The sequence below is a fragment of the Pongo abelii genome, chromosome 12 (genome assembly GCF_028885655.2).
Source record: "Pongo abelii isolate AG06213 chromosome 12, NHGRI_mPonAbe1-v2.0_pri, whole genome shotgun sequence".
Lineage (NCBI taxonomy): Eukaryota > Metazoa > Chordata > Mammalia > Primates > Hominidae > Pongo > Pongo abelii.
The window spans coordinates 88309475-88328188 of record NC_071997.2 but is presented as its reverse complement, the minus strand read 5'-3'; the positions used below and the strand labels follow the sequence as shown (position 1 = coordinate 88328188).

General features: G+C 36.9%; 1 protein-coding gene and 1 pseudogene across 3 annotated transcripts in view; one reads left to right on the top strand and one right to left on the bottom strand.

The window, feature by feature from the left end:
• The window catches only part of PPM1B (protein phosphatase, Mg2+/Mn2+ dependent 1B), a 77843-nt gene extending 59678 nt beyond the window's left edge, over positions 1–18165 (top strand). The window contains exons 6-7 of one of the 3 annotated variants that reach the window (XM_054546670.1): positions 17212–17258; positions 18015–18165. In XM_054546670.1, the coding sequence (XP_054402645.1) occupies positions 17212–17258; positions 18015–18150 (183 nt within the window). In that variant the 3' untranslated portion in view covers positions 18151–18165. 3 annotated transcript variants of the gene reach the window in all.
• Positions 13382–13474, bottom strand: LOC112132210 (small nucleolar RNA U13; annotated as a pseudogene).
• Positions 18166–18714: the final 549 nt, after the last annotated feature.

Below are 18714 nucleotides of genomic sequence, written 5' to 3'. Positions count from 1 at the left end.
CCTCAGCCTCCCAAGTAGCTGGGACGACAGGTGCCCGCCACCACGCCCAGCTAATTTTTTGTATTTTTAGTAGAGACAGGGTTTTACTGTGTTAGCCAGGATGGTCTCGATCTCTTGACCTCGTGATCTGCCTTCCTCAGCCTCCCAAAGTGCTGGGATTACAGACCTGAGCCACTGCGCCTGACCTGGTATGTCTTTTAAAAAGCAACTTCTCTTCCCCAACTATCACTACTATAGCAATTCACAGAAATACAGGTGATTAATAATGTAAATGTCAGTTGGAAAGCGAGAGGTACTTCATCTGTTGAACTTGCCAAAATTGACCCAAATACGACAAATAGAAAAACCTTACATCCAACCTTATTAATAAGTGCACCTCCAAATAGAGTTATGCCATTTAGTCTATATCAGTGATTCTCAACCCTGGCTGTATATCAGAATTACCTGTCAGGCTTTAAAAGAACAACCCAAATCCACTGAATCTGTGTATTTTGAAATGGAACTTTGGCATGTATGCAATTTTAAAAGCTCCACAGGTAATTCCAATGTGGAACAAGGGTTGATAAGCACTTTATGTGTAAATCTTTGAAGCAGATTTTATTTTAATGTCCTGTAATTTTTTTTTAATAAAATGGTAGGCTTTTTTTTTTTTTTTTTTTGGTTTGGGGGTTTTCTGGGGGAGAGGGTTGTAGGCCCTGCATTAAAAGGTCTTTGTGATATACCATAAAGTAGAAAATTTCCTCTTAAAGACTGACAAGGTTTATCATTAGAGTATACTTACCACACGTTGTTCCATCTCAACCCTTCCTGAATAGATTGAAACGGTAAACTTTTTATTTATTTATTTATTTATGAATGAATGAATGAATGAATGACAGGGTCTTCCTCCATTGCCCAGGCTGGAGTGTAGAGGCATGAACATGGCTCACTGTAATTTCAACCTCCTGGGCTCAAGTGATCCTCCCACCTTAGCTTCCCAAGTAGCTGGGACCAGAGGTGTGTGCTGCCACACCTAAATTTTTAAATTTTTATTTTGTAGAGACGGGGTCTCCCTGTATTGCCCAGGCTGGTCTCAAACTCCTGGGCTTTCACCTTGGCCTCCCAAAGTGCTGGGATTACAGGCATGAGCCACCAGCCCTGGCTGAGAAACTTTATTTAGGGAAACATGTTTTAAGTCCACATAATAAATTTTGCAATTAAATGACAGCTAATATGCTTGTTGTGGAAAATTGGAAAATTCAAAGAAAATAAAGTATCTAGAACTCCCTACCCATTATCATTATATTGCTGTATTTCCTTTCTTTGCAGGTATTTTTACATATGCTAACATGAACAGATACACAGACATATATGTACCCAAAAAGCATGAGCCATACACAGTATCACCTTTTTTTTTTTTTTGGAGATGGAGTCTTGCTCTGTCGCCTAGGCTGGAGTGCAGTGGGTGTGATCTTGGCTCACTGCAACCTCCACCTCCCAAGTTCAAGCAATTCTCCTGCCTCAGCCTCCCGAGTAGCTGAGATTACTGGTACACACACCATGCCTGGCTAATTTTTGTATTTTTAGTAGAGATGGGGTTTCACCGTGTTGGCCAGGCTGATCTCGAACTCCTGACCTCAGGTGATCCACCCACCTCAGCCTCCCAAAGTGCTGGGATTACAGGCATGAGCTACCTTGCCCGGCCCAGTATCATCCATTTTTTGCCATGAGGATACTTCCCCGCCCCATCCCCACCACCACCCCGTCTGAAGCAGGAAAACAAGCACTTTTTTTTCTTTTTCTTTTTCTTTTTTTTTTTTTTTTTTGGAGACAGTCTCACTCTGTCGCCCAGGCTGGAGTGCAGTGGTGCGATCTCGGGTCACTGCAACCTCCGCCTTCCGAGTTAAGCGATTCTCCTGCCTCAGCCTCCTGAGTAGCTGGGATTGCAGGCATCTGCCACTGCGCGCTGCTAATTTTTTGTATTTTTAGTAGAGATAGGGTTTCACCATCTTGTCCAGGCTGGTCTTGAACTCCTGACCTCGTGATCCACTCACCTCAGCCTAACAAGCACTATTTTTTTTTTCTTTTTTTAAGAGGGTCTCACTCTGTCGTCCAGACTGTAGTTCAGTGGTACGGTCATGGGTCACTGAAGCCTCAACCTCCTCGACTTAGCTCAACCTCTCGCCTCAGTTCCCCAAGTAGCTGGGACTATGGGCGTGTTCCTTTTAAACATTTTTTGTAGAGATAGGGTCTTATTGTGTTTCCCAGGCTGGCCTAGAACTCCTGACCTCAAGCAATCCTCCTACCCCTGTCTCCCAAAGTGGTGAAATTGCAGACATGAGTCACTGCTCCTGGCCAATGAGGGAAACTTTTTAAAAAATAACATTCGTCTGCTCTCATTTTTCTAATAAAACATTGCCATTTATTATATGGCTTTATTAGTGTTATCTTTGTTGCAAAAGTGTAGTGTAATAGTCTCTAAAGATGGTCTAAAGATGGTTAAGAGTTTGTGTCAGATCAACTGCATCAATAACCTATTTTGTATTTTATTTTCCCAATATTTTAAGATGAAAACTTCCAAATGTATTTAAAAAGGGGATATGATATGTTGGAACAGCTGTATATCGTCTGTCTAGATTCAACAACTGTTAACATTTTGCCATAGTTGCTTTATTTTTCTTACTATATCTACTGTTTTTTTTCTTTCTTTGACTGAACCCTTTGAGAGAAAATTGCAGACATCATATTTTACCTGTAAACATTTAAGCATGCAGCTCTTAAGAATGAAGATATTTTTCAGCCAGGCGCGGTAGCTCACACCTGTAATCCCAGCACTTTGGGAGGCCGAAGCAGGCAGATCACCTGAGGTTGGGAGTTCGAGAGCAGCCTGACCAACATGGAGAAACCCTGTCTCTACTAAAAATGCAAAATTAGCCGGGCGTGGTGGTGCATGCCTGTAATCCCAGCTACTCGGGAGGCTGAGGCAGGAGAATCGAGGTGGAGGTTGCGGTGGAGGTGGAGGTTGCGGTGAGCGGAGATCATGCCATTGCCCTCCAGCCTGGGCAACAAGAGTGAAACTCCATCCCCCCAAAAAAAAGAATGAAGACATTTTTCTATATAACCATAATACCATTATTATACCTTAGAAAATTAATTTTTTTATTTTTAATTTTTGTGGGTACACTGTAGGTGTATAAAATAATAAATTGTATAATATCGAATATCAAGTTTAAATTTCCCTAGTTGTCACCAGAATGACTATTATAATTGTTATTTTGAATCCCAGTCTAATCAAGTTTATCAATCAAGCGCATTAAACAAGTCTTTAATCAGTCAAGCCCCTCACCTGTTTTTTTCCCCTTGACACTGACTTTGAAGAGTCTGAGCCAGTTTTTTATAATACGTCCTGCATTCTGAATTCATATGATTGTTTTCTCATGGTGTGCTCTAACTTGACCCTCTATTCTCGTTTTTCCTGTAAACTGGGAATTAGCATTATTAGATTCATTCTAAACATTTTTTGGCACGAATACAGGACATCACTGTACTTTATAATGCATCATATCAAGAGACACATAATGTAAGGATATCTTGATTTTAGTCTGTCAGCTTAACTGTGATCAGCTTGGATGATTAGAGCTTGTTCTGTACAGTATTAAGTAGTTACTATTGTAGAAACCTGTAGATTTTCCAAAATTCACTAAAATATTAAAGGATTGAGTAGTTTATTATTCATACTTAGAATACTTAATTTATTTTTATCTAGAGATGTTTTTATCAAAATAAGAGCAAAAAGTAAATACAGTTTTTATCCTTGAAAACTCTAAAATCTTTCAAAAATCTGTTTATATAGTTTTATGTTTTGTATTTCCTACTTATTTAGCAGAAATGATGAAGAAACTGTTCTGATGGCCTGCTTTTCTGTCCTTTTCCTACTGCTTTAAGCATTAATTCTCTTTTGTACTAAATCATATAGCCAAATATTGTTTAAGTAAGTCAGTTTTAGGAAATGCTTGTGTTGCTGTTGAATTATAAAAGCTGAGTAAATTTCAGATTAAACTTTAAATGACTGAAATAAGACATGAACTAGTTAATGGTAGTTTGCTTAAAATGACTTGAGATTATAATTGGAAGTTTTTATTAATTGATACAGGTAAGAATCGATATTTAATAAAATGTTCTCATGCTTAGACTATATTGCTTTTCGGTAGAGAAATTAGTATTTTGCTGTAATGTGTTATGAAATACATGTGATATCCTAGTTTGTCTACTGACACTGGGGTCTTGAATCTTAAAAAAAGGCCTCCGATGAAGCAGAGGAAAGTGGATCACAGGGAAAATTGGTGGAAGCTCTCAGGCAAATGAGAATTAATCATAGGGGAAACTACCGACAACTTCTGGAGGAGATGCTGACTAGTTACAGGCTAGCTAAAGTAGAGGGAGAAGAAAGCCCTGCTGAACCAGCTGCCACAGCTACTTCTTCGAACAGTGATGCTGGAAACCCAGTGACAATGCAGGAAAGCCATACTGAATCAGAAAGTGGTCTTGCTGAATTAGACAGCTCTAATGAAGATGCAGGGACAAAGATGAGTGGTGAAAAAATATGACTTTCCTTTTTGGTAATATTTTTGTGATCTTTGATGGTTTTTAACCTAGGAAGTGTAATGTATGCATTTATATAACCGTTTTGTTATTTGAATCTTGGAAAACTAGTTTTATTATATTCAGATAGCCTTGTTTTTTAAAAAGGCCTTTGCATACACCTTTATGAGATAGTGTAAAATTGACTATTTATAGTACTATGGATTTAATGAAATTATATGTCATTTCACATTGTATGCCAGAAATTAGGCTACCAATTATGAATTAAAGTCAGTAGTTAAATTAATACTAGATAGAATTAGAAATTTTGATCAGAGAGATTACGCTATATTATGGAAAAACTTGTTAATGTAGAATTATACTGCTTCATATTATTTTACCTATTAGTACACTCATAGTTAGCTTTGTAATAAATTTATGTTTTCTTTAATAATTTTAGTTCTTCAAAGAATGGCTGATGCTGGCCTGTAATTTTTCTTTCAAGGATGATAATTTGTGTGTTGTTTGATTTGTTTATATTTTACATCTCTGTAGTTTTATTTTTAGAAGTTGTGAGATATTGGATGTGTGGCTATTTTTCCTTTCTCTGTATTCTTTATGAAACATAACTTTTGAAAAACCTATGTATTATTCATACAGCTTTGGTTTGTATATTCTGTATAGCCTAACTACACACATCAAAATGTATGTCAACCAAGTGTTTAGAATGAAATTATAAGTGTTTAAGTCCAAATAAAGCATGTGATGTGGAATAATCTATGCATGTTGTACTTATTTTTGAATTAATTTTTTAAAAACAACCAAGCTTGGTATATTGGAAGAATACCCATTAGAAATTCATTTGTATTTATATAACATTTAGAACACTTTTGGCCTACCTTTTTTCATTAACAAAAAGGAAAGAAGTTTAATATTAAAATATATGTGTTGCATACTTAAATCTATTCTTTTTCTTATCCATCTTTTGTGGTACAAAATATTAATCTTTGGACATTATGGGCACACATAGACATGTGAGAAAATTTGCCACAGTGAGCATTTTAAAGATTGCAGAATTGTCCATTTTGTTACAAATTTTTGTTAGTTATTAATAAATTGAATAATTATGGGCTATTTTTAAAATAGTGGCAGATGAGAGTTTTTGTTTAAAGGGATTTTTAAATTATAGATTTGTCACATGGGGGAAAATATTTTTTTAAAATTATTTTATGACTGTAGAACATTAACTTTTCTTCTTTACGTTTATATTTATATCATGTGTCTAAAGTTGCTTTAAGTTACCATAAATTGAAACTTTGGAATCTTTGGATGTTATAGCTGATGTTTTGATGTATTTTTCCAATGCCAGAATATTTTTAAGTGCTTTGAGAAAGGAAGGCATTTGATGGAGAGGGGAGGAAAATAACCCAACCCAGTTATCTATCTATATTAGATACACGTGTACACACACAATATGCAATACACAGCATCTCTCTGTAAAAGTACCCTTTTCAGACAAAGAAAGGAAGGTAATTTGTTCATCAATTTTGTTTTCTTTTGAAATTCAATCCAGTCTGGAAGTGATATAGGTAAATAATAATATTCTTCCTTTTCTCTTCCTGTAGGGTGCTGGAGATCTAGAAGACCCATGGTAGCCTTAAAAACCTTCTAAAATGCTTTTGATTCTGAAAATTGGGGGAAAAAACTTTTAATCACAATTTTCTTCAATACAAGGGGAAAATATTCTTGCGGATTCCCAACGTTTTGTGATATGAGCAGAAAATCATTAGCATTTCCCATCATTTGTTCATATTTGTGTTTTCTGACAGTTGCCACTTGTAGCATTGCCTGTACTACAGTATTTTTTGCCAACCTCAGGCATACTCATTACATCTGTATTGAACTTTTGTCCCTAGAAACCAGTGGAGTTATTTCACCACAAATCAACAATGTGCCTGAGGTGCATGGGAAATATAGTTAGCTATACTCTGAAAATACATTGTTTTTTTTCTTTAAACAAAACACACAACATGTAAGCATGTAAGAGTAAAGAATTGTATGATATGTTCCTTTTTTCAGTTCACCACGTTGGAAGCCTTTTGCAGCTCTGTGGCTTGGAATTTCATTTGAGCAATTTCTATAGAATATGTATTTATTATTGATTGTTATTTAATTTTTTTCCAATTTTACCTGTATTACCAAACTGGGTTCTCCAATAATGTCCAAATTGTAATGTTGCCTTGCTTCAAGATAAAGTGTATTTGGGAATAATATTATAAACCCTTACAAATTTTATGCATGTATCTACTGCATCCTTCAACTCTCACTAGAAAATCTTTTGAAACCAAATGGATTAATTTATGGCTATTTATAATTTGCTTTGACATCTCACTGTTGGAAATTTTTTAAAGATGAGATTTGCCTTTATAATGTAAATTGTGATTTTTGTTTTACATGTGGGTTTCTATAGTTTTATTTTTTTCAGCTTTTAAGATACGAGTTTTGTGTAATTTGGTATTTTTAATCCTTTATGTTATTTTAAAAGCTCAGAATATCACATTGAAATTACTATAAATACATTTAAAATTATCTATTTTAGATCTAAGGAAATACTACAGAGATATTTTCATGGGTTCAGTAACCTTTCATTTTATAACATTGGGCACGGTACAGAGTCGTTGTCACATAAGGTACTTGAAGATTTATTAGTTTAATTCTATTTTTACAGTAACCTTGAATTCTTCTGAGTTTTGCATGTATTAAATTCAATTAATGCTGAACATGAAGAGTAAAGTATTTATCTGAAGTTTCTGGGTTAGGAGAAGTAATGAATATATCCATTTGTACATGGTTTACATGTTGTGGATGCTTTGTAAACATTTTCCTATATGTTTAAATTGTGTTTCAGCAGGATGTAATTGCCCTTGTGTGTAGTTAAAATGAGTCATCATCTGGTCCTGTGTGAAATGGAATTCATGGTATTTTCTGTAACATTTTCCTGAAGCTGTTTCTGGAGAGCCACACGTTTAAATACAGACAGCTTTCCTGATCATTTGATTTATTGTGCACCTGATTTTTGGTCTAAAAGGAATTATTGCCACAGTATATTTTATTTATTCTTTAGATTTTAGCCTTGTAAGTTAAAGTGCTTTACATGATGATGTGAAAAGCTGTTTGTCCCTTTACTGGGTTTGGGGGATTGTTAAAAGATAGGGAATGAAGAATGCAAAATGGTTTATCGTTCAAACTGTCCACTCTGATCCAACCCTGTGCTGATAGTACTTTCCAGTATGATATTGTGATGTTTCATACAATGCAGTGAACATAACCAACTTGTTACCTAAATAAAGAATTGATAAAAACAGTGTGACATATTACTATTTGGTATGATTCAGTTTTTAATGTTATTTTAAACTTCTTATGTGGTTGGCATATTTGTGAAAATTAATTCCAAAGAGGAATTAACCAAACTGTACAGGACAATATTAACCCCTTCTCTACTCCAGAAATATTTATACTCCTTTTAAAAAAGCCTGCCTTTGGCCGGGTGCGTTGGCTCACGCCTGTAATCCCAGCATTTTGGGAGGCCAAGGCGAGCGGATCACGAGGTCAAGAGATGGAGACCATCCTGGCCAACGTGGTGAAACCCTGTCTGTACTAAAAATACAAAAATTAGCTGGGCGTGGTGGCGCTTGCCTGTAATCCCAGCTACTCGGGAGGCTGAGGCAGAAGAATTGCTTGAACCCAGGAGGCGGAGGTTGCAGTGAGCTAAGATTGCGCCACTGCACTCCAGCATGGCGACAGAGCGAGACTCCGTCTCAAAAAACAAAACAAAACAAAACACACAACTTTTTCGGCAGGGGGCAGGGTGGGGGTTACTGGTACTTGAAATAGAAATAATGTATGAGTTAGTAAAAGAAAAACCCATGTTCAGTGTTGACTCATCTGAATTTCCTAGCCTGGCTATTCTCAAGTATTTTGGTCTGAGGACCCACTTATACTCTTACAAATTGTATGTTGCAATGAACTTTTGCTTTTGTGGATACTATCGATATTTACTATATTAGAAATTAAAGCTGAGAAATTATACATACTGTTTTAATTTGTTAACAAATAAAACAATTACATGTTAATATATAAACCATTTTATGAAAAATAATTGTCTTATAAGTTAAGATAGAAAAATTCAGTGTAAAAAGGACCGTTTTTCATTTTTGTGAGCCCTTTAATGTTGGACTGAATTCTTGTTTGTGCTTCTGCATTCAGTCTGTTGCAGTGTGGTATGGCCCGGTGGTTGAAGTATATGAAGAAACCTGGCCTCACACAGATAGGTAGTTGGAAAACAGGAGTATTTTAGTCACTTCAGATAATTGTAGATATCAAAACTTGACAACTGATAGTTTCTTGAAGGTTGGTTGCAATGTGAAATTGGAAAGTTTATTAGAGAACTTTTCTTTGTTAAAATCCACTGGGTCTGTCTTGCATTTTGAATGGACCTTCTGGCTATGCATGATTTTGTCACATCATGAATTAGTCATTTGGAAAATACTGGTTCACTGAATTATGCAGTTCTTCTAAATATTGATCTGTTATTTTGCAATGATTAAAGTTTTTTGTTAAGGGTAGGCACAGTGGCTCATGCCTGTAATCCCAGAGCACTTTGGGAGGCCGAGGCAGGCAGATCACCTGAGATCGGGAGTTTGAGACCAGCCTGACCAACATGGAGAAACCCTGTCTTTACTAAAAATACAAAATTAGCCAGGCATGGTGGCGCATGCCTGTAATCCCAGCTACTCGGGAGGCTGAGCCAGGAGAATCGCTTGAACCCAGGTGACAGAGGTTGCAGTGAGCTGAGTTCATGCCATTGCACTCCAGCCTGGGCAACAAGAGCAAGACTCCATCTCAAAAAAAAAAAAAAAAAAAAAAAAAAAAGCTTAGCTGAATGTGGTACCTTATGCCTGTAATCCCAGAGGCTAAAGCAGGAGGATTGCTTGAGGCCAGGAGTTCAAGACCCGCCTGGACAACATAGCAAGACCTGGTTTCTACACACAAAAAAATTTTAAGTATTCTAGCATGCCTATAGTCCCAGCTAGTTGGGAAACTGAGGCAGGAGGATTGCTTGAGTTCAGGAGTTCAAGGCTGCAGTGAGCTATGATCCAGCCACTGCACAGCAGCCTGGGCAACAGCAAGATTCCATCTCAAATTTTAAATATATGTCTCTTTTATATTAAAAAAAACTATCAAATTTTAAAATAACATTGTGAAGGAATAAACAATCTAAGCAACAAATGCTTCCAAGCTGCTTCACCATTAGTTTATTAACCTGAGTAGAATTTACCACCAAGAGTCATAATTTCTTAATGCTAAAAGTAGAAATCCATTGGGAGTTGCATTGTCATTCAAAAAAAATTATAATGAAGGCCAGGCGCAGTGGCTCACGCCTGTAATCCCAGCACTTTGGCAGGCCAAGGCGGGCAGATCACTTGAGGTCAACAGTTTGAGACCAGCCTGGCTAAAATGGTGAAACCTGTCTCTACTTAAAAAATAAAAATAAAAAAATTAACTTGGTGTGGTGCTGCGTGCGTGTAGTCCCAGCTACTCGTGAGTTTGAGGCAGGAGAATCGCTTGAACCTGGGAGGTGGAGATTGCAGTGAGCCGAGATCGCACCACTGCACTACAGCCTGGGCAACAGAGGGAAACTCCGTCTCAAAAAAGAAAGAAAAAAGGTGTAATGAACTGGTCTTCCTATATGAAAATAATGGCGCTGCCTTGCCAGTTGTTATTCTTCTTTCTATCCAGGCTTTAAAATGGTTTTTAATAACAGGAGAAATAATATTAGTTGGGGAAAAAATGTTTATATAATCATATTAGCCTTATATTTGAGCCAGGAATTACAGCCTCATTAGTTTACTTTTCAAACTGCCTGATATATTTTCTGAAACCTTGGAAAATACGCAAACCAGAGCAATATATGGTGCCCAAGTCTTTATCCAACTTCAGTACTTGAAATTAACTGGAACATGTCCATCAAATATCTTTTGCTGACCAAATATTATTATTCCTTGTCTTGAATTTAAGGTTATATTTTTTAAATGACATCTCACACTGACATTTCCTCTTCCAAATTGCCTTCATTTGTGTTTTGAAGTTCATCTGGTTTAAGTATTAAGGGAAAACGTGATAAGATTTCTTGTGGAACACATTTTGTTTTGAGAAGCTAAATAGTATTTAGTGAAAAACAGCAAAGTGATGTTTTTCACATATTAGACAATTCCTAGTTGTGCAAAAAATCCATTGTATATGTAAAATAGTCAAATGCTAACATAATTGTTAAGATGAATTCAAGCGATGATTTAATTTCAAAGCAATTCTGAAGTTACTTTTTAAATTCTGTACTAGAAAATGCACTGAAATGGAGTTACTTGCTTTTAGTTCATAATGGGCATTATAACAGTTTGCACTGTGGTTTTTATGCTAAATTGCTTTTAAGTTTTTTTCTATTCAACTTTGGGAGTTATTTTGTAAACCCTAAAGAAAATGCTAAACAAGTGTTTGTTTTTGCCCGTTGTTTTGATGATTTGTGTATGTTACATTATGGTCTAGAAGTAAATAGGTGTAGCTAGTAATAGAGAATACATTGCTTTTCAGGCAGCATCACTGCCATTTCTCACTTCCTGCTGGCTTTTCTGGCTGTGGTATTTTCTCCCCCTTATTTCCTGTTTCAGTTTTATTTTACCTGCGAACACCACTTACTAGTACACTGTTTTGTGCTCAGATGTAACTGGTGGATATGCTCTTCTAATTCAGAGGTGAGGGGCACTTAGGAAGTTAGTATTTCTGCTGTCTTGTAAGTATCCACAACTCCAGTGGGACACAATAGAGCCATCCCCTTTATCGAAGGGGAGAATGAAAGATTGGGCTTTACTTCTTTTAACTAGTAAACCTAGTCTATAATATTGGCAACAGTGATGTTTTTAATGATTAAATCTGTACAACAAATGTATTCTTTCCATGTAACATTCACCTATAATGCATTTAAGATGAAGAGGACCAGTACCACCCAGGAGTTACTCTAATAGTGGGTCTGATACCTTCTTTCCTTCTGAGTCGTTTACACTTACTTTTTTGGGCACCGATTATGAAGAGGTGGTTTTGCTTCATTCCTTAGTCTTGAAGTTATGAAATGCAATTTATTATTTATTATTATTTGAGATGGAGTTTCACGTTTGTTGCCCAGGCTGGAGTGCAATGGCACGATCTCGGCTCACTGCAACCTCCGCCTCCCGGGTTCAAGCGATTCTTCTGCCTCAGCCTCATGAGTAGCTGGGATTACAGGTGTCCACCACCACGCCCAGCTAATTTTTTTGTATTTTTAGTAGAGATGGGGTTTCACCATGTTGGCCAGGCTGGTCTCGAACTCCTGACCTCGGATGATCCGCCTGCCTTGGCCTCCCGAAGTGCTGGGATTACAGGCGTGAGCCACCGCGCCCAGCCTGAAATGCAATTTATCTTAACAAAATTCCACAGTAACATGATATAGAGTACCATGGGGTTTATTTTCATGAGATTTTGCCTATGAATAATCATAATAAATCTATATAGTATAAAGTTTATTTTAAATATTTAATATTTGCTATTAAAATTGCACTTAAGACTGCTTATAATTGATAGCACTTTGGTTCTACTGAAGTATACTCTTGAAAGTTACTGGGTTCTGCTGGGCACAGTGCCTCACGCCTGTAATCCTAGCAGTTTGGGAGGCCAAGGTGGGTGGATCACCTGAGGTCAGGAGTTAGAGACCGGCCTGGCCAACCTGGTGAAACCCCGTCTCTACTAAAAATAGAAAAATTAGCTGAGCCTGGTGGCGGGTGCCTGTAGGCCTAGCTACTCAGGAGGCTGAGACAGGAAAATCTCTTGAACCTGGGAGGCGGAGGTTGCAGTGAGCCAAAATCATGCCACTGCACTCCAGCCTGGGCGACAGAGCGAGACTCTGTCTCAAAAAAAGAAAAAAGAACATTTTAGGGGGAGCTTGAACTACATAAACATTCTTAAGTCTAGTGTACTTCTGATTGTAACTAATTTTAAAATGTGAAGTCTTCATGAAAGTTCTGTAGGCTCCTAAAGATCCTATACTCTAGGAGTTAATTAAATCCAATGACTTTAAAACGTATTTTAAATGGTTGTAATAATATATTTTACATGTACGATCAAAAACCTTAATGTAAACAAATTATTTCACTAAAAATCCTAACTGAAAAAAGGAGGGGAGAGGAGGGAGAGGGAGAGGAGGAAAACAAACAAACAGAAAATTGGCTGGACATGGTGGCGTGTACCTGTAGTCCTAGCTACTTGGAGGCTGAAGCAGGAGGATCCCTTAAGCCCAGGAGTTCAAGTCTGCAGTGAGCTACAAATGGATCACTGCATGTCAGCCTGGGTAACAGAATAAGACCCTGTCTCTAACACACAGAAAAAAAAAATTGGATAAGCATGAAATAGTATATAATTTGCATTTCTGATTACATGTGAGAAAAACATCTTTCCTGTATATATTGGCCATTTGAGTTTCCTCTTTTCTGAATTGAATGCTCACACCACTTGTCCATTTTTCCATTGGGTTTGTCTTTTTCTATATAGTGTAGATACTAATCCTTTGTTATGCGAGCTGCAAAACCTCTCAGACTGTTTTTTTTTTTCTTTACTTTGTTTATGCAGTCTTGCTATTTGTCATTTTTTTGCTATATGGTTTTCTTGTTTAGGAAATCATCCTCATCCCAAGTTCATATAGTCTCTAATTTTTTAAATTTATACATTTTCATTTTCATATCAGGTGGATAATGTAACAAGGCTGAGGGGAGGCACATCTCACACGTAAGTGTGAAAACCCAATCATCATGCTTGTGAACTACAGAAGGATCTCTAATATTACCTTCCAGCCATTTTAGAAGTCTTCTACCTCCCAAGCACATATATTTAGGTTTTTAATCATTCTTGAATTTCTTGTTACATAGTATGTGAACTAAGGAATCTTTTTTTTCCATCCAGCTAGCTAATTGTGCCAACACCATGCCACCCCTGTCAGATTCCCATTCCCCAAGTATGTGTGGTCCATTTCTAGTTTCTTCTGCCCTATTGTTTTTTTTTTTTTTTGTCTAACCCTGTGGAAATATCACATCATTTTGATTACTATAGCCTCCTAAGTGCTGACATCTGGCAGGTATACATTGTCTTCACCATATTTAAATTTAGTTCCTTTTATTTTTTATTTTCAAGACAAGGTCTCACTCTGTTGCCCAGGCTGGAGTGCAGTGGCATCATAGCGCACTGCAGCATCGAACTCCTGTCCTCAAGCAATCCTCCTGCCTCGGCCTCCCAAAGTACTGGGAGTACAGACATGAGCCACCGCACATGGCCTAAATCTAGTTCCTTCTAATAAAATACAACTAATAATCCACATTCTAATAGTAAGAGCTTGCATCCATTTGGGGATGTAATATTGAAAATTGTTCGCCTTTCCTATAATTATTTTGTGTGTTTCTGTTGTACATTTACATTTTTAATTGTATTATGGGACCATGTTGCTTACTCATTTTAATCTGTCACTCCCTTTCCTCCCCCTGTAAAACAGGATTAGTAACTGTACCATGCCAAGCCATGTGGGAGCCTAAGGCAAATGGAAAACTCTGTAATGATTCTTTTTTTCCCCTTTTTCTTTTTAAAATTTTTATATTATGTTTGCCATTTTGCATTAGTTTTGTTTTTTTAATGTTGCATTAAAATATCTAAAATTAAAAAAATAAAATATTTATCTTGATTACTTGCCATTCCTTAAATTTTGTCCCCAAAGCAAGTGCTTCACCCTGGTCCCAGATGATATGTGAATTCCTGGGCCTTTGAAAAGACCATTTTCCTGATTTAAGGCAGATGTTACCAAGAAGGAATAACTCCTTAGCCTACTAGTACCCATTAGCATGAAACAGCGTTTTCTGGGGTGGCTCAGTAAAATGGAGGGAGCGCTGAGCTAAGAGAGTCCCGAGCTCCAGCAGCAGCCAGGTGCTGTTGGCTTCCTTACGCAGTGAGCTGTCTTTTACTACTTTGAAAACATGATGCTGAGAGAAAGCAAGTTATAAGGGGATGTCTTGTATGTAAATTTGTCTCCAAAATTAATTCCAAAACACACTGCATATTTTAATTTCTTTGAAATTGGGAAGCATCTTTATTTTTATTTTTTTATTTTTGAGACGGAGTTTCACTCTTGTCACCCAGGCTGCAGTGCAATGGCGCGATCTTGGCTTACTGCAACCTCCGCCTCCCAGGTTCAAGCGATTCTCCTGCCTCAGGGTCCCAAGTAGCTGGGATTACAGGAATGCGTCACCACGCCCGGCTGGTTTTGTATTTTCAGTAGAGTGGGGGTTTCTCCATGTTGGCCAGGCTGGTCTCGAACTCCCGACCTCAGGTGATCCACCCCCCTCAGCCTCCCAAAGTGCTGGAATTACAGGTGTGAGCCACCGTGCCTGGCCAGGAAGCATCTTAAATCAATGGCATCTTAGCAATTGTCTTTGACTAAGGCAGCCATCATGCCATAGTTGCACCAGCTTGGTCATATCTCAATTCATAATTGGGTTTTGTACTGTGTCGGGAATACATGTGTTAATATTTAAGTGCTGTTTAAAATGTCTTCAAGGCCAGGCGTGGTGGCTCACACCTGTAATCCCAGCACTATGGGAGGGCGACGTGGACAGATCACTTGAGGTCAAGAGTTCGAGACCAGCCTGGCCAGCATGGCGAAATCCCATCTCTACTAAAAATACAAAAATTAGCCAGGTGTGGTGGTGTGCACCTGTAATCCCAGCTACCTGGGAGGCTGAGGTAGGAGAATCGCTTGAATTCAGGAGGCAGAGGTTTCAGTGAGTCATTGCACTCCAGCTTGGGTGACAGAGCATGACCCTGTCTCAAAACATAAAATGTCTTCAAAATGATTATATTATGATTTGGCATATAACACAGAAATAACAGCATATGTAAGATTAAAAAAAGATCTGTCCTAAAACCCTGTTATAATAAGTATTAGAAAATAATCTTTTTTTTTTTTTTTGAGACGGAGTCTTGCACTCTCGTCCGGGCTGGAGAGCAGTGGCGCAATCTCGGCTCACTGCAAGCTCCGCCTCCCAGGTTCACACCATACTCCTGCCTCAGCCTCCTGCCTCAGCCTCCCGAGTAGCTGGGACTACAGGCGCCCGCCACTACGCCCGGCTAATTTTTTGTATTTTTAGTAGAGACGGGGTTTCACCGTGTTAGCCAAGATGGTCTCGATCTCCTGACCTCGTGATCCACCCGCCTGGGCCTCCCAAAGTGCTGGGATTACAGGTGTGAGCCAGTGCGCCCGGCCAGAAAATAATCTTAAATGTTAACAAAACATTATTTCGTAGTTTAATTGGCAGCATTTTTTCTTAACATATAAAAGAATGGTACGTAAAATGATAGAATCTTAGAGTTGATGAAATATGATAGGTACAATTTATGGATATGTAGTATGTACATATAAAACACACATGAAAATAATACACATTAACTTTAGAACAGTGGTTACTTTTTTAAAGACATTGGGAAAACGAGCTTTTTATTTTCTCCTTAAAGGTAAAGATGTCAAAATGTTAAATCTGGGCAATAGGTAAAATTGTTGTATTTTCTCTAATTTTCTGTATGTTTGAATTTTTCATAAAATCTTGAGTTAAATAGAATACAGAAACAAAATTCAGTGTCCCAAATTGCGTTTCAAGAAGAGGGTACACATTTACAATCTTAATAGTATACAAGAGTACCCATGTTTTTCACTTTCTTACCAATGTTGCACATTGCCAAGCTGCTGGGTAAAATATTGTAACCTACATTTTCTTGATTTAATTCCCAATTATTTGATTACTAGTGAGTGAAAATGTTTTTCTCATATTTGCTTATTCTTTTATTATAAGCCTGTTCACACATGTTAATTGGAAGCATTTTTTCTTAACATAAAAAGGATATTGTGTTTACATATTTATAATTTTTCTTGATTTGTGAGAGCTCTTTATATACATAGGATTTTAACCATTATTCTGTTACATATGTCATGAATTATTGTCCTGAGTTCACCATTTGCCTTTCAATACTGTAATACTGTTTATGGTTTGTTGTTGTTTTTAAAGAAAGATATTCACGGATTGGACTAAGACCAAAGGACATCTAGCCATACTGAAATGACCTAATTTTTGAAAAAAATACAATCTCAACCTCATAGGGTATTCCCCCCCCAAAAAAATCACATCATGCAATTTCTGAGCTTTTTCTTACACAATAACTTTTTGTTTCGATGCCAGATTTTCCTACAGGCAGAATAAGGGCTTTCTACTCACTATGACTGGAGTGGTACTAGAGAGAGGGCTAAGATGCTGAGAGCTGAAGAGTATAAGAGAGCTCTCCTTGGTCAAAAATATTCCCTTTTACCCTTCATATACCCTTTGAAATCAATCAGGGTTTATTTTGTTTTATATTACTTTAAAAGAATTGAAAATTTACATACAGTAAACTACAAAGACCTTTTGTGTTAAATTTGATGTTTCAACAAGTGTCATACTTTTACATTCAAAATTTTCAGGATTTTATTTTCTTTAACAGTTTCATCAACCTTCAGTTGCATACAAAGACGATTTTTTATATCCTGAGTAAGTAAATATTTACATATATTTTAAGACATTGGCCTTTTGAATATTTGTACTTTAATACAACTGAAACTTATTTCTGAGGTAAAAATCTAATATAACATTTTCCTATAGATTTTTCCATTATCCCCTTATACCAGCTATTACATAAGCCAACCTTTTCTCATTATTTGAAGTTGTCCTTTATGACATATTCATGTATATGCTTGTATTTTTATAAGCATTCTATTTTATCGTTTTGTGTTGTGTGTCAGTACCATGTCATCTTAATTATCATAGTTTTATTATACATTTTATTATCTGATAGGGGAAAATGCCCCTTATTATTCTACTTTTACAAAAATTGAATGTGTTTATTCTTCCAGATGAATTTTTCAATAATTTGGCCAAGATTTCCCTGCCAAATAAAAATCTCATTAATGTGTTGATTGAATTGTTATATGTGTAGATTAATGTAGGGGTCATTGGTATCTTTAGCCAAGGTGAGTTCCACCAGGAAGATGCTACATCTTTCTATTTATACAAGTGTTTTTAATGTCCCCGGTACAGTTTTGTAATTTTTTCCATATGATCTACACCTTTCTTAAATTAATTCCTTGTTATTTTATATTTCTTATTGCTGTGATGAGTGAACTCCCCTCCTCAGTATATTTTAAATGTATACCTTATTAGACAACTAGTTTTATTTACTTACCACCCCCAATCCTGCAAGAAAAAAAACCCATATATATATGTTTCAATTTCTATCATATCCACCAGATGGCAGTCTTGGGCACGTCCATTTGTAAACCTGCTGAGAGCTCTGGTGACAAGAAAGGCAGTGGCTGGCAGACCTTCCAAGCACTCAGAAACACACGGACAAAAAGGTTTTTTTGTAAACCCGAATGAAAAATAAACCCAGCATTATATAATTATAGTATTTGTACTGCTGTTAACCTTTAATCTTATAACCCATTAGTGGAGACAGAGAAGAACTGTCACTGTGCCCTTCAAAATCATATTTTTTCCTGTCCATGTGATAAACACCTGTGGCTTCTTGGCAGCACTTTTGGTTTGATTCCAGGGACTCTTATGGTTAAAGGCAGGCTTTAATCTGGCGTTGTTTTCCTTCTTCTAAAAGCACCATTTAAATTGGAAGTTACTGGATTTCTAAACAGTTAAGACCATCTTCCGACTGGTTTTTATCATTCCCAGATCTCTTTTGAAAGGAGGTGGTGTGCATAGTTAATATGAAAGGAACTGGCTTGTTCTACACGAATACAAATCTGAATAACTCTTCTATATTAGACTTTTTTTTTTTTTTTTACTTTAGTGACTTCCAATATCTCTATTTAGAAGTGTATAGTGAATTACTTGAGAGAGAGATATATATATATACACACATATATATAGTGTGTGTGTGTATCTATGTGTATATATACATATACACATGTATTTTTAGGGCTTTTGGCTTTTTTAG